The sequence below is a fragment of the Sebastes fasciatus genome, chromosome 18, assembly GCF_043250625.1.
Source record: "Sebastes fasciatus isolate fSebFas1 chromosome 18, fSebFas1.pri, whole genome shotgun sequence".
Classification (NCBI taxonomy): domain Eukaryota; kingdom Metazoa; phylum Chordata; class Actinopteri; order Perciformes; family Sebastidae; genus Sebastes; species Sebastes fasciatus.
This window is the reverse complement of record NC_133812.1, coordinates 12380508-12403814: the sequence shown is the minus strand read 5'-3', so window position 1 is coordinate 12403814 and position 23307 is coordinate 12380508. Positions and strand designations below refer to the sequence as shown.

At 38.1% G+C, this 23307-nt stretch overlaps 2 protein-coding genes across 2 annotated transcripts; one reads left to right on the top strand and one right to left on the bottom strand.

Annotated features, from left to right (window-relative positions):
- Positions 1-5740: 5740 nt before the first annotated feature.
- stx7l (syntaxin 7-like) lies at positions 5741-16016 on the bottom strand. Its single transcript, XM_074616223.1, has 10 exons — positions 15876-16016; positions 12853-12946; positions 12633-12702; positions 12384-12474; positions 12111-12248; positions 9469-9515; positions 9281-9371; positions 9087-9159; positions 8421-8503; positions 5741-8012 (listed from the first exon to the last, which is right to left on the bottom strand). Exons 2-10 carry the CDS (start codon positions 12935-12937, stop codon positions 7917-7919), a joined length of 774 nt encoding a protein of 257 aa, XP_074472324.1. The 5' UTR covers positions 12938-12946; positions 15876-16016; the 3' UTR covers positions 5741-7916.
- Positions 16017-18952: 2936 nt separating this feature from the next.
- On the top strand, positions 18953-22190 carry leg1.1 (liver-enriched gene 1, tandem duplicate 1). Its single transcript, XM_074616310.1, has 8 exons — positions 18953-19310; positions 20026-20112; positions 20202-20275; positions 20496-20600; positions 20924-21042; positions 21529-21670; positions 21772-21868; positions 21969-22190. Exons 1-8 carry the CDS (start codon positions 19013-19015, stop codon positions 22118-22120), a joined length of 1074 nt encoding a protein of 357 aa, XP_074472411.1. The 5' UTR covers positions 18953-19012; the 3' UTR covers positions 22121-22190.
- The last annotated feature ends 1117 nt before the right edge of the window (positions 22191-23307 follow it).

Here is a 23307-nt window from a genome sequence, read left to right as displayed (position 1 = left end):
CTGTGTACACATATCTGCACATAAAACGATACTCACATTTGGGAATCCAAATCTACTCAACCTAGAACTGAAATGCCGCTAGAACTTACAATACACTATTTCATTAGTGAAAAATATTTGATGAATGATAAGTTGCGACATTTCCACGATATTAATTTGTTTCCAATTAACATACTATGACCTTTCTTGTGACATTTTATAGCACACTATACTATGATTTTTTTAATGACTTTTTATTGCTTGCTATACTATGACCTTTTTATGCCTTTTTTATGACCTTTCATAGCATACTATATTATGGCATCTTTTTTGACTTTCTTAGCATTTTATGAAACTTTTATGGCATACTATGACATTTTTAATTAAAGTTTTATGTTACACTACACTATGAAATTTGTATGGCATACTATACTGACATTCTTATGATTTTTTTATGGCATACAATACGAACATCTTTCGTAACTTTTTATGGTATACTATACTATGTCTTTTTTTTCGACATGCTATGACTATGACATTTTTTTAATTCTTTTGACATAATATGACTTATTTTATTTCGAGATACTATACTATCACTTTTTTTCCAACATACTATACTTTTTTTTACTACATACTATATATATTGTATACTGTGACCTTTTTTTGACATACTTTACTTTGACTTTTTTGTACTCTTTTTTGACATGCTATATCATAACTTGTGAAATAGCTCAGTGTGTTAGATATCTGCTTGGGATACTGGAGGTTGTGAGTTTGATCCTTATGTGGCACAGTGTGTTTTCAGGTCTAACTTCTAATGATGAAGTCAAATATACCAAGAGAACAGTTGAAAGTGCGTGTGGCATTGGTGGCTTGGTTGCAAAGTTCTCGGTTCTGGCTGCGGCAACGCAGGGTTCGATCCCCGCCCTCACATCGATGCCCGGTACCTGACAGTGGAGTGAGACGAGGGTCTCCTCCCAGGGTTTCAGAGAGATACAACTGGGGGGTTATGCAACATAAAAATCTGTTTTTATGTTGCATAACCCCCCAGTTGTATCTCTCTGAAACCCTGGGAGGAGACCCTCGTCTCAACTTTTCTCAACCTTGTAACAACTTTTACTGATTTATTACAAAGCCTTGACCCTAATAAATTGTCTGCCGGTAGCCCTAAACTTGAACCTATATAATATATAACCCCCAACCTATAGAACAGGGTTAGGGTTCTACCAGCACACATTTTATTATATTTACTTTGTTCAGTGAAAGTTGTTACAATTTCTGTTTTTATGTTGCATAACCCCCCCCAGTTGTATCTCTCTGAAACCCTGGGAGGAGACGCTCGTCTCACTCCACTGTCGGGCGCCGGGCATCGATGTGAGGGTGGGGATCGAACCCTGCGCTGCTGCAGCCAGAACCGGGAACTTAGCAACCAAGCCACCAATGCCACACGCACTTCTGACTGCTCTCTTGGTATATTTGACTTCGTCATTAGAAGTTAGACCTGAAAACAGACTGTGCCACATAAGGATCGAACCCACAACCTCCAGTATCCCAAGCAGATATCTACCACACTGAGCTATCTGAGCAGATACACTGATGTAGTGTTTCTTTTTCTATTTGATTTCTTGATTTGAAGTTATCCCTCGAAACTCACTGTGTCGCATAAGTATCAAACTCACAGCCTCCAGTATTCAAACCAGATTTCTAACGCACTGAGCGATTTCACAAGTCAGACTATGGTATGGAGAAAAAAAAGAGTACAAAAAAGTCATAGTATAGTATGTCAAAAACCTTTTTGACATACTATACTATAATATTTTTTCGACATATTATACTATGACTTTATTTCGACACACTATGACTTTTTTTTAAAAATTTCGACATACTACACTGACTTTTTTCGACCTGCTATACTATGACTTTTTTGTGGAAATTTTTCAACATGCTATGACTTTTTTTAATGAACATTTTTCGACATGCTGTACTACGACTTTTTTTAATGAACATTTTTCGACATGCTGTACTACGACTTTTTTTAATGAACATTTTTCGACATGCTGTACTATGACTTTTTTCATGAACATTTTTCAACATGCTGTACTATGACTTTTTTAATGAACATTTTTCGACATGCTGTACTATGACTTTTTTTCATGATCATTTTTGACATGCTGAACTATGACTTTTTTTCATGAACATTTTTGACATGCTGTACTATGACTTTTTTAATGAACATTTTTGACATGCTGAACTATGACTTTTTTCATAAGTTTTCGACATACTATACTATGACTTTTTCTATTTTTTCGACATACTACACTGACTTTTTTCAACCTGCTATACTATGTATACCTGCTATACTGCTATACTACGTATTTTATGACGTTTTTCATTACATTTTTCGACATGGTATACTATGACTATGATCACAAAATGTTTCGACATACTATACTATGACTTTTTTTCTTGAAATTTTTCGACATGCTATACTATGACTTTTTCATGAAAATGTTCAACATACTAGACTATGACTTTTTTTCATACAATTTTTCAATATACTATATTATGACTTTTTCCATCATTTAATTTTTCAACATACCATACTATGACTTTTTGTCATGACATTTTTTGACATGCTATACTATGACTATGACTGTCCTGGGATGCCCCCTCGACACAGTGGAGTCGGTGGGAGAGAGGAGGATGATGGCTAAGCTGTCATCCATGATGGAGAGAAACTCCCACCCCATCCATACCATCTCAGCACTGGAGAGCTCCTTCAGCGACAGGCTGCTCCACCCAAAGTGTGTGAAGGAGCAGGTCCTTCCTTCCTGCAGCTGTCAGACTCCACAACCAGCACTGCTCCCAGTAGACCACTTACACACCAAAAACTGACAATAACTGCACTATACTGTATAATGACTGTGCAATATCATTATCATTATCATTATTACTGCTCAGGTGTAATTCATAATGTGTAATATTTTCAGGTGAAATTTCATTTCATTCTCACTGTGATTCTTATTTTTCAATGTATGATACTATGACTTGTAATGACCTCTTTCTTTCAAAATACTAAGACTTTTTTCATGACATTTTTCGACATACTATACTATGACTTTTTATAACCTTTTTCAGCAAACTATACATTGACTTCTTTATAACCTTTTTCAACATATTATACTATGACTTTTTTCATAAAAGTTTTGACAATATACAATGATACAAAGACTTTTTTCAACATGGCATACAAGGACTTTTTCAACATACTATAGTAACTTTTTCCTTAAATGTCAACTGAAACACAACCCAATAATTTCCTATGTGTCCATCCACCTCAAACCAAACATCTCTTTGCTTCCTTTGCAGTAACTTTGCACCCGCTCAAACTTTCCTCATCCTCCTCAACTCTGACATTTCTGTTTGGAAGGAAAATCCTGCTCAGCTCTTTACAGCAACCTGCTACTTTCTGTGTGTGTAACCGGCCCAAAATACTCCCTGTCCTACTGACGCCCAGTTCAACCTGTACTCTTCCAGAGCGATGTATTTACAACACTGTGTCCAAATCCTCCACGTCTCTCACTCTGCCAAGGAAACTTTCTCCTTCTGCGTCACAGCAGTCTGTTACTTCCACATCCCAATCCAACTCCAACACTGTCTGTTCTGACATATGCAAGCTAACTCCTGTCTGCTCCTTGATCTCATCCTCTCATGGCTGCCTGAAACTTACTTTCTTTAGTCTGGGGTAAACAGGGAGATGACAGTGTACCAGACTTTTATTTTTGTTTTTTTTATGTTTGAATATTAAAAATGTGGTATGTGATATGTAAAATGTAGATTTTCACATGTATGCAGATGTTTGGCTCAGCCCCAACAACTAATGAGGCATTACGCTACTCAGCTGCAGCCAGGTTTCAATAAGGCTCATTCTTAGAAAACATAGTCTGTACTTATATGTGCAAAATGCTGAGTTAATGCTGTTCTCAAGAAACAGGAAGATGCTCTTGCATCACAGACAGATACAGTTGATGACTGTCTTAAATGCAACAGCTGTTGCCAACATCATGCTAAGTATCATCACTTTGACTGGACATTCCCTGTTGTGTAATAAAGTTCAGCCACTACACCACTTATCCTTTCTATTTGTCCAAATGATGTCTGGGCTTAAAAAACGTATATATTTTCCCCAGGGAAAGTAAACTGAACACACTTTTTCCAGTATCATCCGCAATAAACATTTACTGTCCTCTACTGGTGGATACAGGGTTGTACTGAGGCAGTTGAGTTAAATGTCTTGATCAAGGTTAAGACAGATAGCCAGCAACAGTTGCTGAGGGTGGGAAGACCATTACTCATTCATCTTATGGTCCTATCTAAATCCTTGACAGAGGATTGTAGTGACATTCGGTCTTTGTTTTTTGGAGTCACTTGCACCTAAATAAATCAGCATCAAATATTATATAAAGCGACGTGTCCACTGACTGTCATCCAGCAACCTGACAGTCCCTCTCTCATTTATTTAACTTTGAATGTAAAACTAACTACTGAAGGAAAAATCTGTTTAGCCAGTGTTGGTGACAATTGTGCAATGTGGTTCTAGAGGAACACTGTAGAATAGTCTTAACCCAAAAAAGCAGTGCGCCTATGAGGGATTATTTAAATAATGACCTTTGCATTAGAATTTTTCAAAGTTGATTCTGAATTTAATTTAAGAATAACATCATTTAAGAACATCAGACAGGGGTGGTTCATTTATCCCCAGAGACGGGGAAATTGTCATTTTTCATAGCATCAATAAAATGAACATTAGTACTGAATGAGTATTATTTGTTATTAAGGCTCCCAAAGTTAACGGGATAATAACGCGTTAAAGCGAATGCGTTTTAACGCCACTAATTTCTTTAATGCATTAACACAACTTGTGATTTTTCAGCCGCTATTCTATGTTTCAGAGGTTGTAGCTGGCTCAGTTTTAAAGCTAAAGTGAAGTTACGGCATCATATGAAACTAAAAACCTCATAAAACCGTAGGAAACCATTGGTACCAAACATGACATACTAGCTCGTCGCGAAGGAGGCTAAATAACGCTCCAAAGTTACACAGACATGCCCACTTTATGATAATCACGTGCAGTTTGGGGCAAGTCATAGTCAAGTCAGCACACTGACACACTGACAGCTGTTGTTGATTAAATATGTGACAAATCTCCCTTTAAGGTACATTTTGAACAGATAAAAAAAATGTGCGATTAATTTGCGATTGTTCGCGGTTAACTATTTTAATCGACTGACAGCGCTACTTGTTATATGTGTATCGTTAGTCCTTTGGAGAACCAAACCTATGGGGGTGGTAAATGGACTGCATTGATATAGCGCTTTTTCTAGTCTTAGTAACCACTCTAAGCGCTTTACAACACAAGTCAGCATTCACCCATTCACATACACATTCATATATTGGTGGCAGAGGCTAACATACAAGTTGCCATCTGTTCCTCAGAAGCGATAAACATTCACACGCAAATTTTGGCGATTCAGCATCTTGGCCAAGGACACATCGACATGTAGACTGCAGGGGACAAAGATCAAACCACCGACCTCCCGATTTGTGGACGACCGCTCTACCTCCTGAGGTATGTAATAATCATAATTATCACAATTAATATGTTTAGTACCCCTAAAATCGCATGCTTGAAATAATCTAGAACATCCACTGATTAAATAATTACATTTAAACAAAAGAAAATCACTCTTCTCATTTCAGGTTCAGTATATTCAGGTAATTTATTCAGCATATGATAGGCAGCTAAATCTCAGTATTAAAAATATACATGTGATCATAATTTTACATACAGGTCAAATAGTTGTAGCAAATAATTATTAGTGTTTGCTTTCACTTCCTTTACTTTGGCTTAAAACAAATGTGGTTTCTTCATATTAGGAATAAAGAGATAAAGTTGCTAACTGTGGGATGTCAGTCTTTTCCTTGATTAGACCTCGACTCTGGACCACGACTGATTGGCGTAGCTATGGCCCAACGAGGTCTAATCAGCCAGATAACTGAAAACAGCTGTGGGGTGTTTTCAATTAATGGTGCCTTTAAAAGAAGCATACCTAAGCACAGTAGGTTAAAACACACATTGAACTTTTACATGCACAACAACATGCATACAACATTCTTTGGGCGCGATCGTATACCCGACGCAAAGCGTAGCGCAACTATCATTGCTAGTTTCAGACCGACGCTGTTGTCATTTTCACGCCCAGCGCCCACGTTGTGCAAGTATAGCGAATGCAATGGCGCTCATCTGTGTGGCCATGGGCGTGTTGCTCTTAATATGAGGTGTGATCAGGTGCTTTGTTGGCACATGGCTATGTTGAGGCAGCAGAAAGCGATTGCGCCATTGACCAACAAAAAACCTTGTCTTAAGTCTGGCGTAAAGAAGCTCCGGAGGATTCCGCTCAGCCGGTCCAGTACCCCGTGGGTTGCATCGGAAAGTAACACAGTTTTCATTATTTATCAATACAGTTTATCATATTTAGTCTAATGCTTATTATCATATAATTAACTTTGATTGCCGTGCCGCCTGCCCCGGTTAAATCGGTGCATTTGCTCATATTCAGTGAAATGGATGTGTTGTTGATGGGCAGAGATTTGGGAGACGGTGGAGGCAGATGGTCCACCAACCAAGCACCACATACATCTGCTCGCGCACTTTCACTTCGTTTTCCTCAGCAGAAAACGGCTCACTTCTCTAATTTTGCCCAATCTGCCTTTTAAATAGCAATGCACCCGGCTTTTAAAGGGAAAGGGGGGATGACTCTCTGATTGGTTTAATTCCTATTACAACCAAGACACACTAATTAAGAGACTAAATACAACCCCTTTGCCCATTATTATTGATTATGCACCGCTCAACATGCAAAAGTGGAGTTGGACATGCCCTAAATGCATTTGCGCCATGCACTTTACGCTATAGATTGTTTAAATAGGGCCCCTTTGTGTGTGATCTTCTATGATGTGACATGATTTTCCCTGACGTCCATACAAGCTGCACAGTTGCAAACAAAAGGAAACACACCACCTACTTAAAGTAAGAACGAAATCTTCTCCTAATTACTTGGAATGACTGGCTGACAGCGGAGTGTAATATAAGGACCTAATTACAAGATTTAATAAGGGTATGTACAGCACTTATAGGTTTATCATTAGACTACAACTACATGAATTTGAATAGAAATGAACTATTCATTTTAATTAATTATAACTTAAAATACAGGCGATGATAGATTAAAGAAAGTGGGACGTGTCACTCAGAGCACTGCAGTTTGGCTACATTGTGCTATGGCTTGCTTTTTTTTACTCACAAATTTGCACAGTGCACTTGATTCATAGTTTAATTGCTGAGTAATGTTTAGCACATGGGTTTTTGAAGGTCAATCCCCTCTTACCTGCCTACAGCAACTTGCTGCTTCATTGCACCCAGAAGCATTGTCTGTACTGAGTCTTATTCAACATTCAGGGCCTGCGGAGCCAACATGGCTGCCACTGAACCCAGCAACACTGGGTTAACACCTCCCTCTGACATTCAGCTGAGGGCTCAAATCTTAAGCTTTCCCGTTAAAGCAAATCATGCCTAAATCAGACACTAAATAATTCAATTGAAGCTGATTATAACAATAAAGCAACAAGCGCTAGTTTGGTTTTCACAGTGAGGGAGTGTGCGGTCCTGTCAATGAGGGGGCCGTATTATCTTAATAATATAATCGAATCAAAGAAAGACAGACCGTCCCAATGACTCTCCTCGTGAGGGGGGTGAGAAAAGGAGGAAGATGAGGAGAGGAAGGTCAGTGCTTCATCCTTTGTACGAGGCTGATGACCAAACAGGAGAGGTGGCGGAGGAGAAGAGGAAGAAGAAGAAGAAGAAGAAGAAGAAGCCCTCATTTTTTGACAGCGCCCCAGATGATGAGTCCAACAACAACAGCAACTACAACCAACACTATCACCAGGACGCAGATCTTCTTCCGGGAGCTCCGCTGAGGGGAGAAAAAAAGCACAAAGTGGTTGTTTGAGTGATAATAACCTGGATTTTAATGGAGAGATGGATTACTCAGGATAGTTTGAAGTGACTCACAACCACATCATGAATCACCTCGTGACTCAGCTATTTCTTTTATTTTCTCCCTTACGCCTCTTTATCTACGTCTTATGTACCAAAGCAAACTGACTAAGAACTTTGTTCCACAAGGGAGTCCTTGTGCAGGAGGTGGAGGAGTCATACATGCACACACAGAAACCCCTAGAGCAATCACTCTTGCTCAGATTTCTTAAATCGGTCCACTGAGCTCACTTCTCTAACATTTATACATTTGAATTCCTCTCCTCCTCTCCTTGATCCTTTCCTCAATCCCTTCCCATTCACTCTCTGTCCTATCAAGTTTTACCTGGTAGTCTGCAGCACGTGCCAGCTGCGTGGTGGCGCTCTGGACATGCACATCTGCCTTCTCCACATTGGCTTCTATGCTGTCTGCAGAACACACAGGAAACACACACATTTTTACATGCAGCAGGTGGGAGGAAGGGGGAGCACATGTGGCACAAATCTACAAACTTGTATTTTACCAGTCATTAGATAGGTAGACAGGTCAGCGCAGAAGACTTGGACATGGTCATATTCTTTAGTTTGTTGATTATGTATCTAGTATCATGATTTTGATTCTCCATTATTGTAATTTTTCTATTGTTTTTGTTTGAGTTTTTCCTTTTCTGAGGGCCTGCGAGAGAGGTTTTGCATTTTATATATATACAGTTGGTCCCAATGGATTCCTCAGGTTTTCTCTAGTTTCATATGATGCTAAGATGTTCACTCCAGCTTTAAGACTGAGCCCGCTACACCCTAAAAATACCTCGCAAGTTGCGTTAATGCGTTAAAGAAAGTAGTGGCGTTAAGACCAATTTGTGTTAACGCGTTATTATCGTATTTCATTGAATAAAGGTGGCGTATGTGAGACTGCTGACTCGGCCCACATTCCTGTTGTCACTAAGCAAATCTTTCAGTTGTAAGTGGTTACAATATTAGATGAACAGACAAGAAGGTGACAGAAGCTCACCTATCATGTCTCCCTGCTCATGGACCATCATCCCCAGGTCCTTGAAGATGTCATTGATATTTGTGATGTCAGACTGAATCCAGCAGCATAAAGAGAGATGGTTCATGTGAAAGGGAAACACAGAGCTGATGAGATACTGTGCATATTTTTTGGCTATGCTGGCACAGACATTTGATTTTCTAATATATTTGTACCTCCAACTGCCTGATGGACGTCTCTCTCTCCTGGATCAGCCTCAGGTCTTCTTCAGTGATGGCCTCAGCCTGAGCCTGCACCTGGGCATCACTACAGGAACAAAGGTAGATGAAATAATAATAATAATAATAATAATAATAATAATAATAATAGAAACTATGATAATGATCATAAATAGTGGACCTACCTGAGGAAAGAAGGTCCAATTCCAAAGCTGTCATCAGGCTGTCCTCCCTGTTAAAAGGAAATTAAGAGGTTTAAATAATCATACTGTGCTTATGTGCTTGTTATTGCAAATATACTGCAGAGGACTTTCTTTACTGTGATTATGGGTACAGCAGTGATTCAGTATGTACTGGGATATGTATGGTGACATAAAAGCTGCACTGTAGCGTCTAGCTCCACAGCCGAGAATAAGCAATAAGGAAATGTTGCTGCTTATCAGCATGAACACAGCAGATACGGATACTTTTCTGTGCAGTAAGATAAGCGGTGTGGGGACGGAGTTGCCAAGCAAGCCGCCTCTCCAGAGGGATTCGGTGTCCAAAACAGTCGCAATTAAGCGGCACCGTAATGTGAGAGCTACATCCTGTCAAAGTTCTCTTGTAAACTCTCAGTTGAAAAAAAATATAAAAACACAACGTGAGGAGAGAAACCAACAAAAAAAAATATACAGGCTCAGCTGCACCTTCACCTGAAATTCTTCTTACTGTTCAGATTTAATTCAACATCAAAAATATACTGTAGCAGAATACAGTTGATCTTAGATCCAAAAGGAGGCTGTGTGTGACGGTAGAAATGACAAAAGAGTCCAAAGAATTGATTTATAATTCAGAGACATGAGGAGGAAGACATCTGGGGAAGTGTTCCTGAGGTCTCCATCATTCGGACAACACATACAAATACGTGTGGATTGTAAAACAATACTATGGCAGTAGCAATTAACAATTAATATAATAAGATAGCATTACATTTTGTATCAGTAACTTCACTACAAATTAAATTATTTTCATACCACATTTCCTACTACTACACCATCAGATGCAGATTGGATTTATACAGCTCTTATGCTGGGTAGGAAAATCCTAGTTCGTGAGTGGAAGTACGCGGATTTGCCCCCAGTGAATGTATGTCCGGTCAACTGGGGATAGTAGCAGCATATGAGAAACTATCTCTCTGTCTCATTAAAAATACCTAGACTTTGTGATGGTCAACAATAAAAGGACATACGTTTAACGCCTCTCAGATGTTGGACCATCCGTGATTGCCTGATTGTTTGATGTATTTGGATGTATGACTACGGCCAGTGTGACCTTATGTATGTTTCCTTTTTATTTTGTTAATGATTAAGATCTTATATTATTATAATTCTTATTTATTTATCTATTTTTTCATTTAAATTTGGGATTATATAATTTATGACATTCTCATTTCATGTCTGCTTCTTGTACTGGTTGTATTTGTATTGTACCACATTGAAAATGACAATAAACTGTTAATAATAATAAAATAAATAATAATAATAATAATAATAACACTAATTATAATAATAATAATATTGAATTATTAATAATAATAATAATAATAATATTGAATTAATAATAATTATAATATAGTATAACAACTATAAATAAAAACACCAATACAGCAAAAAGTATATTAAACTTTAGTTCAAATGGGTCAAATATATTAAAAAATGTGGCCTTTAAACATTTATGTATTGCAGTTTCTTTTTGCTTATCTACTAGTGTTCTGCAGGTATTGATATATCTGTAACAAGTCGAGATAAACTCTGGATAAGCCATGGAACTGGTTGGTTGTGTGTTTCGGATAGATCTGTTTGGCGACACCTGGAAGCTGCTTGACGTCCTCCTGGATCCTTTTTCTACATATATGTTTACGTTCTATGTATATTTTTTTGTCATTTGGATTGTTTATACTGTAATGTGTCATTCTATCAACTTATTTTTAATGAAATTATTTATCTAATTACTATTAAATTATCTTTTTATTATTATTTATATTTTATGATGTTGGTTATCTGTACCCACAAAATCTGGGAGAGGGATCACTCCTCAGTTGCTCTTCCTGAGGTTTATTCCATTTTTTCCCTGTTAGAAGGTTTTTTTGGGGGGAACTTTTCCTTATGCAAAGCGAGGGTCATAAAGGACAGAGGGTGTTGTATCCTGTACAGATTGTAAAGCCCCTCGAGGCTAATTTGTGATATTTGGCTGTATAAATAAAACTGACTTGACTTGACCTGGCTGCAGTGGTTAATCTCAAGGTGTGTCTGGGTTGTTAATGAGTCAGAGGGACAGTACATTCATGTTGTTTTGTATCATGCGATATCCTATTTGTAGGTGGAGCTGTTGTTTCTTGTCCGTGTGTATTGTCTGTTTTTTGTTCACATGGAAGTGTGTCTGATCAAAACTTTGAGGTTCAAAAAGTTGCAAGGTTAAATTTCTGGGAATCTTATTCTATTATTCAGTGAGCAGACTGCCTCTTCATTTGATTTGTATGCATCCCTACCCAACTGAGGTTGGATGGGAACACTATATCCACCCTTTTACATCACCACCTAATATGCCTGTCTCCACTTATCAAGCTATCGATGATATTAAAGTGCAGGAAAAAATAAAACTTTGTTGAGGAAGACGTGGCCAGAAAGTATATACTTTTGATTTACAAAGCAAAAATTTAAAAAAGTGGATCAATGATTACTCACTGCGATATGGATTATTGGTCACCAATATATTATTTAATCTATTAAACTATTTCACTGGTCTACACTCTGACCTTGTGACCTTGCAGGCATAGCCGGTTACTCACCGACACCCTGGAGCTGGCTCTGACTCTGGCCACAAACTCTCTCTCTTTGTCGGCCGCCTGCCGCTGGGTCTTTTGGAAGCTGTTCAGAGCAGCGGAGAAGTCATTCACCAGACGCTCTTTCTGTAACTTCCTCTGCCGCTAAAACACACACGGAATAAGAAATGTTAACAGAAAGCCCACAAAACGTAAAAGTTTGGGAACCAAACCAGTATTAACAAGCTGGGAAATTGTGACTTTGAACTGTAGTTACGGAAGACGTTAACAGTTCGGTACCTGATCGGGGCCAACAGGAAGTGCACTGAATGCTTTGATTAGTTTGTCGGTCTCCTTCGCTAGCTGGTTGCCTTGCTGCTGTTTCTGTTGCCTGGTGACCAAAAACATTTTATTTTTTTTGTTAAAGTAGAGAAATACTGGACGGATATTGAGAAAACAGATTGCTGAATTGTTGGAGAAGTTTCAGTAGAAATCATAAGCAGTTGATTAGTCTTAATAAAACACACACACACACATCCCGTTACTCACAGCGTCTGCGGTAGATGGCTGCTGTCCTGCTCCGTTCCCAGAATAGAAACCACCCTCTGCAGCTCCGAGGCTGGTGAGGAAGAGAGAGTGCAGACATTGTTTATCTGTACTGAAGTATCTCCACGTGTCTACCATGATTCACATAGTAATAAGGTGTAATATGAATGTTGCAGGTGATGATGATGACTTCTTCTGTGTGTGTATGCATGTGTGTATTTACTCAGCAGTGTCAGCTTCTGGATGTTGGAGCTGATTTTGGAAACCAAAACAGTGGGATCCTCCTGCATCCCAGCCTGGTAGGCCATGATGGAGAGCTGTGAGGACGCAGAGAAACACAGTCTGTCACTTCATTCATTCACGAGTCAGACAGAGATGTCTGTTACCATAGTTACTGTCAAGTCAAGTTCAACTTTATTGTAATTTTTCCACATACAAAGTACAAGGTGAAAACAAAATGTGGTTGCTCGCGGACAAACACAGACATACAAAAACAGTCACAAACATAGAACATAACACAGTGAACAAAGTGCGATAGTGCAGCAGATTAAAAAGTGGATGACAGGATGATTAAAAGAGTAAAAGCAGTATAAAAGCAATCAGGTCTTTAAAAGTACTATATATAAAAACCCAATGACTCTAAGTAGTAAGCTGCCAGCTATGATGGCTGATCGCACAGTACATACCTCCCACCTCCCACTGACCTCGGTCAATTGTAACACCTTAACACAACATGATGTGATTGAGAGTGCAAACTTAGTTTGCAAGATAGCAGAGAAGTTGAAATACTTGCCTAAAAGTAACGGATCAGTGGTTTAAAAAGTTAGATAAGAAATTATTTATACACAGTTGACATAATAAGCTAAAAATAAAGGATAATATCAAAATAATTATTGATAATAATAATAAAACTACTACTACTACTACTACTACTAATAATAATAATAATAATAATAATAATAATAATAATAATAATAAATTAAACTTATATAGCGCTTTTCAGGGACTCAAAGACGCTTAACACTATCGACGGGAAACGGTGTGAGACAAACAGCAGAATTAGCTAACAATAAAGGATAAGCTGATGAAATATTAGCTAACAATAAAAGGAAAAATAGTTAAAATAATTATCTAGAATAAAAGATAAACAGTTGAAAAAAATAGGTAACAATAAAGGATAAACAGTTGAAATAATTACCTAAAAATTTGTGATAAACAGTTTAAATAATTACCTAAAAATAAAGGATAAACTGATGAAATAATCAGCTAACAATAAAGGATAAAGTGTTGAAATAATAAGTTAGAAATAAAGGATAAACAGTTGAAATAATAAGCTAAAAATTAGGGATAAACTGTTGAAATAATTATCTAACAATAAAGAGGTAAAGAGTTGAAATAACTAGCTAAAAAAAAAAAATACATTACAGAAAAGTATTGGACAAATGGCCAAAAGACCCAGCTTCTGACACTCCAAATGGTATTTATATGAATGTAAACTTGACCAAACTGGCCTAAACATTAACAAATACAAAGATTGTATGAAAAAATGTTTAAAATAATTTGAAATTAACAGATTAGGTAAATCATAATAGGGTCATCAAAGGGATATTATGAGGTATACTGCAGACAAAAAAAAGTTTGGGAGCCTACTGGTCACAAAATATCATTGTATGCTGTAGCACTAACAGATGTCCCCCTTAACTGGGACGCTCTTATATATACTGTATATAAAGCCTAATATGCAACACTGTATATAAAGCCTCATATGTAACACTGTATATAAAGCCTAATATGCAACACTGTATATAAAGCCTAATATGTAACACTGTATATAAAGCCTAATATGTAACACTGTATATAAAGCCTAATATGTAACACTGTATATAAAGCCTAATATGCAACACTGTATATAAAGCCTAATATGTAACACTGTATATAAAGCCTAATATGCAACACTGTATATAAAGCCTAATATGCAACACTGTATATAAAGCCTAATATGCAACACTGTATATAAAGCCTAATATGTAACACTGTATATAAAGCCTAATATGCAACACTGTATATAAAGCCTAATATGTAACACTGTATATAAAGCCTAATATGCAACACTGTATATAAAGCCTAATATGTAACACTGTATATAAAGCCTAATATGTAACACTGTATATAAAGCCTAATATGTAACACTGTATATAAAGCCTAATATGCAACACTGTATATAAAGCCTAATATGTAACACTGTATATAAAGCCTAATATGTAACACTGTATATAAAGCCTAATATGTAACACTGTATATAAAGCCTAATATGTAACACTGTATATAAAGCCTAATATGTAACACTGTATATAAAGCCTAATATGTAACACTGTATATAAAGCCTAATATGTAACACTGTATATAAAGCCTAATATGCAACACTGTATATAAAGCCTAATATGTAACACTGTATATAAAGCCTAATATGCAACACTGTATATAAAGCCTAATATGTAACACTGTATATAAAGCCTAATATGTAACACTGTATATAAAGCCTAATATGTAACACTGTATATAAAGCCTAATATGTAACACTGTATATAAAGCCTAATATGTAACACTGTATATAAAGCCTAATATGTAACAGGGTCGGGTCAGGAATGTTTAATATAACCCAGTTAAACAGACTTCCTGTACTGTTGAATCAAGAGGACTGAAACCATGAAGCCAGTATGCAAATCACCATCTGCTAAGAAACTGTCAAACAGAAGCTACACCCAGACAGTCCTGTTATTATTGCTATGGAAAGGAGATGTTTTTTTCCTTAATCAAATGTTAACATTGAATCCTGACTTCCACTTTAATGAAACTTTGTTGCCCTGCACCCTCCCTCTCTGTCTCTCTGTGTTATTAGTCCCTTTACTAGCTGGCAGCGAGAACAATGCGGAAATCAATCACATGAGCTTTCCAATCACAAGAACACACGAGTGTATAAATGATCACTATGTATTTACTGTTGAACCACTTGTTATTATTAAAGTTGTCTTAATGTGAACTTTCAGTCATATTTGAGTTAAAGTCGCAACACAATCTGAAACATTTTGTCCACTCTCGTTTTCACGGAGAACAAATTACTTTTACTTCCTTTGTTCCAACAGTTGAATCATAAGATCTCGTCTATCTATGCTAATGATCGTCAGTATATTGTCAATCGTTCCTAAATGTTGAGCTCAGTTAGTGTAAAAGTTGAGACTTCTTTACCTTTCTTGTGATTTGCAGCAGCGGTGTGCTTCCTGATTGTCTGCTCCTCCTCCTCTGTCTGTCACATGATGTCTCTGAAGCACTGAGGGCTAAATCACTGAGTAGGAAGAACTAACCATAGGCAGGGTGGTATGAATCAATAACACATCTCTAAAAAGAAATATAAGCATAGGATTTGGAATTATAATAATCATAATAATAATAAAAAATATATATATTTATATAGCACTTCTCAAAACAGATGTTACAAAGCGCTTCACAAGACAATAAAAGCAGATAAATAAAGTAAAAGATATGGTAACTGCTAAAACAGAACATCACAGAACATATCAATAATAATAGAAGTGGTAAAATGGTAGGACCAGGTGATAAAACAAATATACATGTTGTTCTTGGTCACAAGAAAGAGAAAAAAGAAAGAAAAAAATTCTACTACTACTACTATTAATAATAATAATAATAATAATAATAATAATAATAATAATAATAATTAATGAATAACTAATAATCCAAAAAAACATCTAAAAAATGAGAGCGACTTTCTTTTTGTGTCTGGTCTAAATTTTTCAAGAATGGTGCGGGTGTAGGTTTGGGGGGACTTGGACACATGACAATTTTTTTCTAAAATGGGTTTCTGTGGCTAGGAGCTACAGCAGGTCGTCCACTAATCAAAACATTGTTCACCATTTAAAATCTTGGCTACAGCCCTGCATCCAACCTGCCAACATTAAAGTGGCAGTAGGCAGTATATGTTTGGCATCATCTGGCAAAAATTCTTCAGACTTCAGATTCAATAGACTTCTGCACCTCATCATAGCTCTGTTTTCAGGCTTTAAAAAATTGATTGTTCCTATTGGCTGTGCTCCGGTCATGTGACTGGAACCTGGCGTTCCTTCAACAGATTTTACAATGGCGGCCGCGTCACAAACGTTCTCATTTTACAGCTAAACCGTACACTACAAGATGATTCTGAAAACATTTGAGGAGAGAAATAGGCATTAACATAACATAATATTGATTCATATTTGATCAGCGCTGCCTAGTTTGACCGTTTGGTCGGAGTTCGCGAGTGATTGACAGCCGGCTCTCATAGACGGCAGCTGGACAGCAGACCTCAGATCAGCTCTTACTGCTTGCTTTCCTCCAGTCTGTGAAATCTTGCAGATGCCGTTGGAGCACCGAAGGACACAGGTGCACATGATTTTTTTTCAGGTTACCTGTTTCATGTACTACTATCACGATATACAGTAGTGACCGTTTTATAAAAATAACTTTTTTAAATTATATTTGCTCCAATCTCGCCGACTTCAGCTTTAAATAACAACGTAACACAAATGTGAGTTTCCCAGGAGAGTGTGTTGAGCATGAGTGCTCCAGTAAGTGCCGTTTAGGTTTACTGCTTTTTTATCTGCTGTCATGTGTACATCCAGCAGCAGCACACAGTGTTTGAACATTGAGGTTCAGGCAGGTTAACCACACAGCTACATAACAGACTCCAGTTCTTGAAGTCCAATCTTTCACCTACATCTGTTCAGTGTTACAGTTGCTGCAGGCCTTCAGTTGGAGATTGGTGAAATCAAAGGTCAAACAATATGCAAAAACAAGACCATGCAGACCATGTAAGGTCTGAAGCATACTAGCTTGCCTGTATATTGTCTAAAATACATTGACCTTTTGTTTTGTAACTAGAGCGTGGGATGATTAAAGTCACATGGAACACATCGAGGGCTTGGAGCCAAATGGGCGTAAGTGTGTTATATCAGATTTTACTTGAATCAGCTGCTGTTGCCATGTAATGAGCACAATATTTGATCTTTTTGTGTGTTATCAGAAGTGGCCTCAGACTCAGGCTGTCTGAGGGGCAGGGCACCAGCTGCATGCAGCACCAGTGCACAGTAACTTTAATAGCATGTAGGGCAGCCTGTATGGCACTGCATCATGTTTTCTCCATTTTAAGGCACACTCACACTTTCTTCATCACACTGTCTCCTTTTGAAGGACACTCTATGGCCCTTCATCGTGTTTTCTACATTGAAGGGCACCCTATGGCACTGCAACACATTTTCTTCACTGGAAGGGCATTGCATTATAGTCTATTTGGAAAATGTTTGTGCCAAAAAGGCGTTTTTCACACTTTTGCCATTTTTAAAATGTTTTTCAACTTAAACTGTAGCAGTATCCAAGGCCAAGTGTTGATAGCATGCTTTACCCACAATGCTTTGTTCAGTCCAGAAGTGAGCTTAAACGCCCTTTTGGTGCAGACCAAAACCAAACTTTTACCGTTACGCCTTTCCGTTTTCTTTTAATTACAACCCATGGGTCATCATTTCAGTTGTGTACATTTGGCACTGAAAAGATCTCACTGAGAGCTTTCATTTGATATATAATACTCATATTCGCCAAAAGTGGCATTTACGCCTCCTTTGGTTCCATGCTCTCGTCCTGCCCCTAGTTTTCATGCACAAACATGTGGGCCAGATCCTGTGTGTTATCTAAGTGTATTGAACTTGAAGGGGCCCAAACAGTATATGGTGGTCACTCACATCAGCATATGTGTATTTCCCAATGTTGACCGACAAGACATAGCTCTTGCTATCAGTCAGCAGAACAGTCCTCTGGGTTTCTATCCAGGTTCAACTGACTTTGTCAGTTTAAATGACAGATTTAATCATGTAAATACACTACCTACTTATTTTAAGACAGAACATGTAAACCAAACAGCACAACAAGGGGATATTGAGCTTTATATTACATGGATCATTGTGAATAGAAAAAGAGTCTCATAGCTTTTGCTGATAGCTTTTAAATTTAAATCCAATTTGCCTTTAATTCGTTGATGATGATTGATTGAGTATTCAGCTTGACTTGTTAGTTGATTGGTCGATTGGTTGATTGGTGTGAAAACCCTTAATGACAGTGACTGGATCATGGTGAAAGGCTGCTTGTTGAGTTGAGCAAGAATTTTTATCTGTCTGTCTTTGAGGGTCCACTGAACCACATGTCACATGGTTAGTCCTTTGATTCGTTGGTTAGTCCATGTGACGTGTGGGTCAGAACATTATGAACCGAGTATATAAGCCTTGTATTTATGTGACATAAGTTTGAGTCCAGAGTAGACCCTTCCAGCTCCTTCAGTCATGTTGCGTCCGGCGGTCCTCGGCTTCCTCCTGGCATGTGCTGTGTCTCTTAGCAGCTCTGCAACGATTCTAGAGAATGGCATGCCCGTCCTCTGGGGTCACACGGCGGGCCAAATGACTGACCTGCCGGTACAGAATGACGTCCTGACGCCCGACCCCTGGCACTACCTCCACCGCATGAGTCTTTACCGGCTGATGATAGCTGCCACAGACCCATTTATGGGATCCATGGGGCCAAATGCCACAGAAAGTCCATTGTGGGGACTGACACTGCAGCTCGGATGGATGCTAACCTCAGGTAAGATGAAAATATTTAAATAAAATATTAGCTTTTACTTCTGTTTTTGGAAGAATTACTTCATAGTTTGTGTCCTTCTCCAAAATGAGAGTTGTTGCAAAAGTGGATAGTGAATCATTTAAGAGCAGTTATATGAAAATCAAACTCTCAGCAATGACTTCTCACCCATATAATGAATAAATAACATCATTTTACTGTGAGTCCCAGAGTCACTGTGTCCTAAACTCAGGGCCATCTAGTTCAACCCCCCAGAACTTTAACCCTTGCCCCGTAAACCGCAAAACACATCAGACATCACAATGGTTTTAAGACAAAATTAAGATTTTTATTTTCATAGATAATTGTATTTATTATAATATATAAAAAAAACAATTGGTGTAAACAAAAAGTGTTTAGTCAGTTTCACTACGATTTACACTTTTATTAACAAAAAAGTGCGGCCGGGCAGATGAAAAACTGTGAGAAAGAGAATAACAGGGGTGAAAAGTGTATTTCTTTTATTTCTTTATTTGTTCATTTGTTACCTCAATGCAGAAAATGAGGAAGGGCACCCACCGGCATTCATGTTTTTTAATTAGTGCCCCCCAGAAAGTAGGCCTATATGGCCTATACCTTAAGCAGGCCCTGCCTAAACTGAGTGAACATAACAACACGACACCACCAGCTACCATAAACACAAACTAATGGCGTTATGTACAACGTGTTGTTTCTGTAGGTCGTCTCGCTGACCCAACTGGTGCTACGACCTGCGGCCTGCAAACAGGGGATACTATGTGTATTTCTCCTCAGAGCTGGTGGGCTTGTAAGTATGACACACACACACACACACACATATACAGGTAGAACACTAAACACTAAAACTCTAACAAAACTACTTCTCTCTCCTCCAAGGTGTGAACTACTTTACCTCTGTACTGCCCTTCCTGTCTGCTGCACAGCAGGGCTTCATGGGACCAAATCTTCAGGTAGGCTAGTTGTGCAGATGAACATCTTAAACTGGACGCGAGACAGTATAAAACAAGACTACAGCTATGCTTGTGCTAACAATAAAAGCTGCACTCATGGACTGTTTTTAAGTGCTGCCGTTTTAATATCCTCACACAAATGTTAAGCCTGTAAAACAGTTATGGTTTTGATGATGAGGAGGATGATGATTGTATTAATGACTGATGTTGACTCTATTAGGTCCAGATGCAGGTACCTGCAGGTGTAGAGGATTATTGCACCACATATGATGACTGTACAACTCGCTTCCCTGACGCCATGGCTAAGTGGGATGCCTTTTTCCAGGTACAGGAGCTACACACACAAACAGATCCACATACACATTACTGATTTTGATTATAGCAATGCACGAGGGGACACTGGGGGTGGCACGGTGGTGCAGTGGTTAGCACTGTTGCAAGAGGTCGCAAGTTCAAACCCAGCTTGTTTGTAGAGGGCCTAAATTTGTCCGTAGGTGTGAATGTGATAGTGAATGGTTGTCTTTCTCTATGTGTCAGACCAGGACAGGATAAGTGGTTACAGATAATGGAAATCAGACACTGTTTCATATAGGCTATTAATAATAATCTGTTTCTTCTGCATCCCTCCTTAATGTTGTGTGTTTAAAGGGTCTGAAGGCTGCAGCTGAGTCTCCTCTCCCTGACAATGAGAAGAAAGACTCTCTCCTCGGTCTCTACTGGGAGGCCCAAATGGCTTCAACTTATGCTTCTTCTGCATGCAAAGCCAGGTAATCTATCTATCCATCTATCTTAAAGCATAAAATAAATGGGATTGTCCACGGGTTCCATAATGGCCCCATGTCAATTGCCCACATGGATTTTTTGCAGGATTACACTTGGTGTTATTTGGGCCCAAACTGGGCAACATATGCAAGATCCATCTCGTTGCCAGCCTTAAGGTCTATGTGGGTACTATATGGGCTGAAATAGTGGGTTCGTCCATTGGTTCCATGTTGGCCCAGTTGCCCATGTGGGTTTCATGCAGGATTACACTGGGTGTTAGGTGACGATTTTAGAAATAAAAACAAAAAAGGAGTCAAATTCCTTGTATGCGTTCACATACTTGCCCATTAAAGCTGATTCTGATTGCTTTCATTTTGAGAGTTAGATTAGAAGATTGATACCACTGTCCTATGGTTTAAAGTGGTATCACTTTTTCTCACTTAACAAAGCGAATAAGCTGCATCCCTCTCTTGTCCCATCCTCTCCTTCAGACAGAGCCACTACTCCTCTGAAGAGGTGTCGTTTGCCGGGAGCTGGCTGAACTCGGCCGAGTACGTTTCTGCGGCACATTTCCAATCCAGTTTGGAAAGAGCTGCAATGTTCCTAACCCCTCTCCCAAGTCGTATTTTAAAGGTGCGTAACTACAACTGCATCCATTCATTTCTAAAAACCCATCAAAAAAAACCTGTGCATTTATCCAATTTGTGTTCCGTCTGTCATATCTGTACATCTAGGCTGGCGACAGTGCGCCTAACATAGAGGATCTGAGTAGCGAGGAGAACCACTCACTATATGTCTTCGGCTGGATGAAAACCATCAACAGTGTACTGGGTAGGCAGGCACACACACACACACACACACACACAATAACACACAAATATTATTCTATTAGTGAGCCTTTAATGATGATCATGATGTTTTCATCTACCAGGTGGGTCAATGGTGAGAATGTGGAAAAATGCCATGTGTTCAGTGGATAAAAGAGAGAAAGGCAGAGATATGCTGGAGCAGCTCATGCTGAATCCCAGCTTCGCCACCACCACTTTCCTGGGCATCGTCACTGGAATGTCTACAGGCTGCTGAGATAAACACACGCTCACAAACAGAGAGATATAGCAACTCAAGTAGTCAATTTCAGGTCTGAAAATTAGAGTCAAAGTTTCATGGTGATATCTATTAGGTCAAATGAGTTAAAAACGTTTTACCCTATTCACTTGTAGTGTCTTGCAAAATGTATGGAATTTCACAATCCATATCTTTAAAGGCCGTTTTCTCAAAGTAAGTTTTCTTTCATACTCTGAGCCAGAAATCTCCACTTCAGTAGCTCTTATATACACCAAACTTTCCTGTTTCATTCCTATCTATATTCTGAAGGTATTTGCAGAGGGGTTTGGTCATAGTATATCATTCATAACCTGATTTATGGAACATTTTATTACTAAAAACATGGCAAAATTGATTGTTTTTTAATGGCTCTTGACAGTATTTTCTGATTTGTGATACAAAGAGATATCCAAAATTCCCTTTTTATAAACTTTTGACTTTAATTTGTCAACAAAATGAAACAAGAATTTTGAACCTGGCTTTATCCAATGTTCACATTTCTGGTCTGGAAATCTATGCAAATTAGTGCATATTTCATAAGATAATGCTTCATTTCTCATATTTAAACATAAAATTTCACAAAAATTGTAATACAGAAAATAATTGTCTTAATGTAAATAATCAACTGGGAAAGTTTCAAAGTAATATCTCATAAGCTCATTTGGGTATAAAAAAGAAAACAAACATTATGTGGGTCCACAAAATCAGCCTCCCAATCATTGTCTATGGAGCAGCTCCAGACTTTATACCCTATGACATCACAAGTTTGAGACTTACTTCGCTGGTTCCTGGCTTTGAGAGAGAGGAGCTCATGTTCACACATATTGATTGAGCTTTCCTATAGGTCATTGAAATAACATATTGTAATTCATAATTTAGGTGGTGTTCCCCTTTAAGTTAATTCTGTATCACTGGAGAGAACATCCACACAGAGATGTTGTCAGACAAACAGAAAGCGAGCCATATCTTTGGGGAGAGTGATGGCTTATCTGTCCATTAGATTATAATGGATTCATATCAGACGCAGACATCTTGGCCAGAGCCATATAAACACTCAATGCCTATTTTCATCGGGGTTTCCTGGTAATGGATTGTTGAAAGGGAAGAGAAACACTCAAAATAGTATTTCTGGGAATATATTTTAAGTGCACTGAAGATAAAAATTT

Bases quoted from the DNA above. Each gene is read 5' to 3' on its own strand.
- stx7l (XM_074616223.1), bottom strand. From the start codon at position 12,937: ATGGCCTACCAGGCTGGGATGCAGGAGGATCCCACTGTTTTGGTTTCC. The intron at 12,703-12,852 runs GTAAATACACAC...CTTCCTCACCAG, and splicing joins CCAGAAGCTGACACTGCTGA to CCTCGGAGCTGCAGAGGGTG. The intron at 9,160-9,280 runs GTACAAATATAT...TGCTGGATTCAG, and splicing joins CGTCCATCAGGCAGTTGGAG to TCTGACATCACAAATATCAA.
- leg1.1 (XM_074616310.1), top strand. From the start codon at position 19,013: ATGTTGCGTCCGGCGGTCCTCGGCTTCCTCCTGGCATGTGCTGTGTCT. The intron at 19,311-20,025 runs GTAAGATGAAAA...TTGTTTCTGTAG, and splicing joins CGGATGGATGCTAACCTCAG to GTCGTCTCGCTGACCCAACT. The intron at 21,671-21,771 runs GTGCGTAACTAC...CTGTACATCTAG, and splicing joins TCCCAAGTCGTATTTTAAAG to GCTGGCGACAGTGCGCCTAA.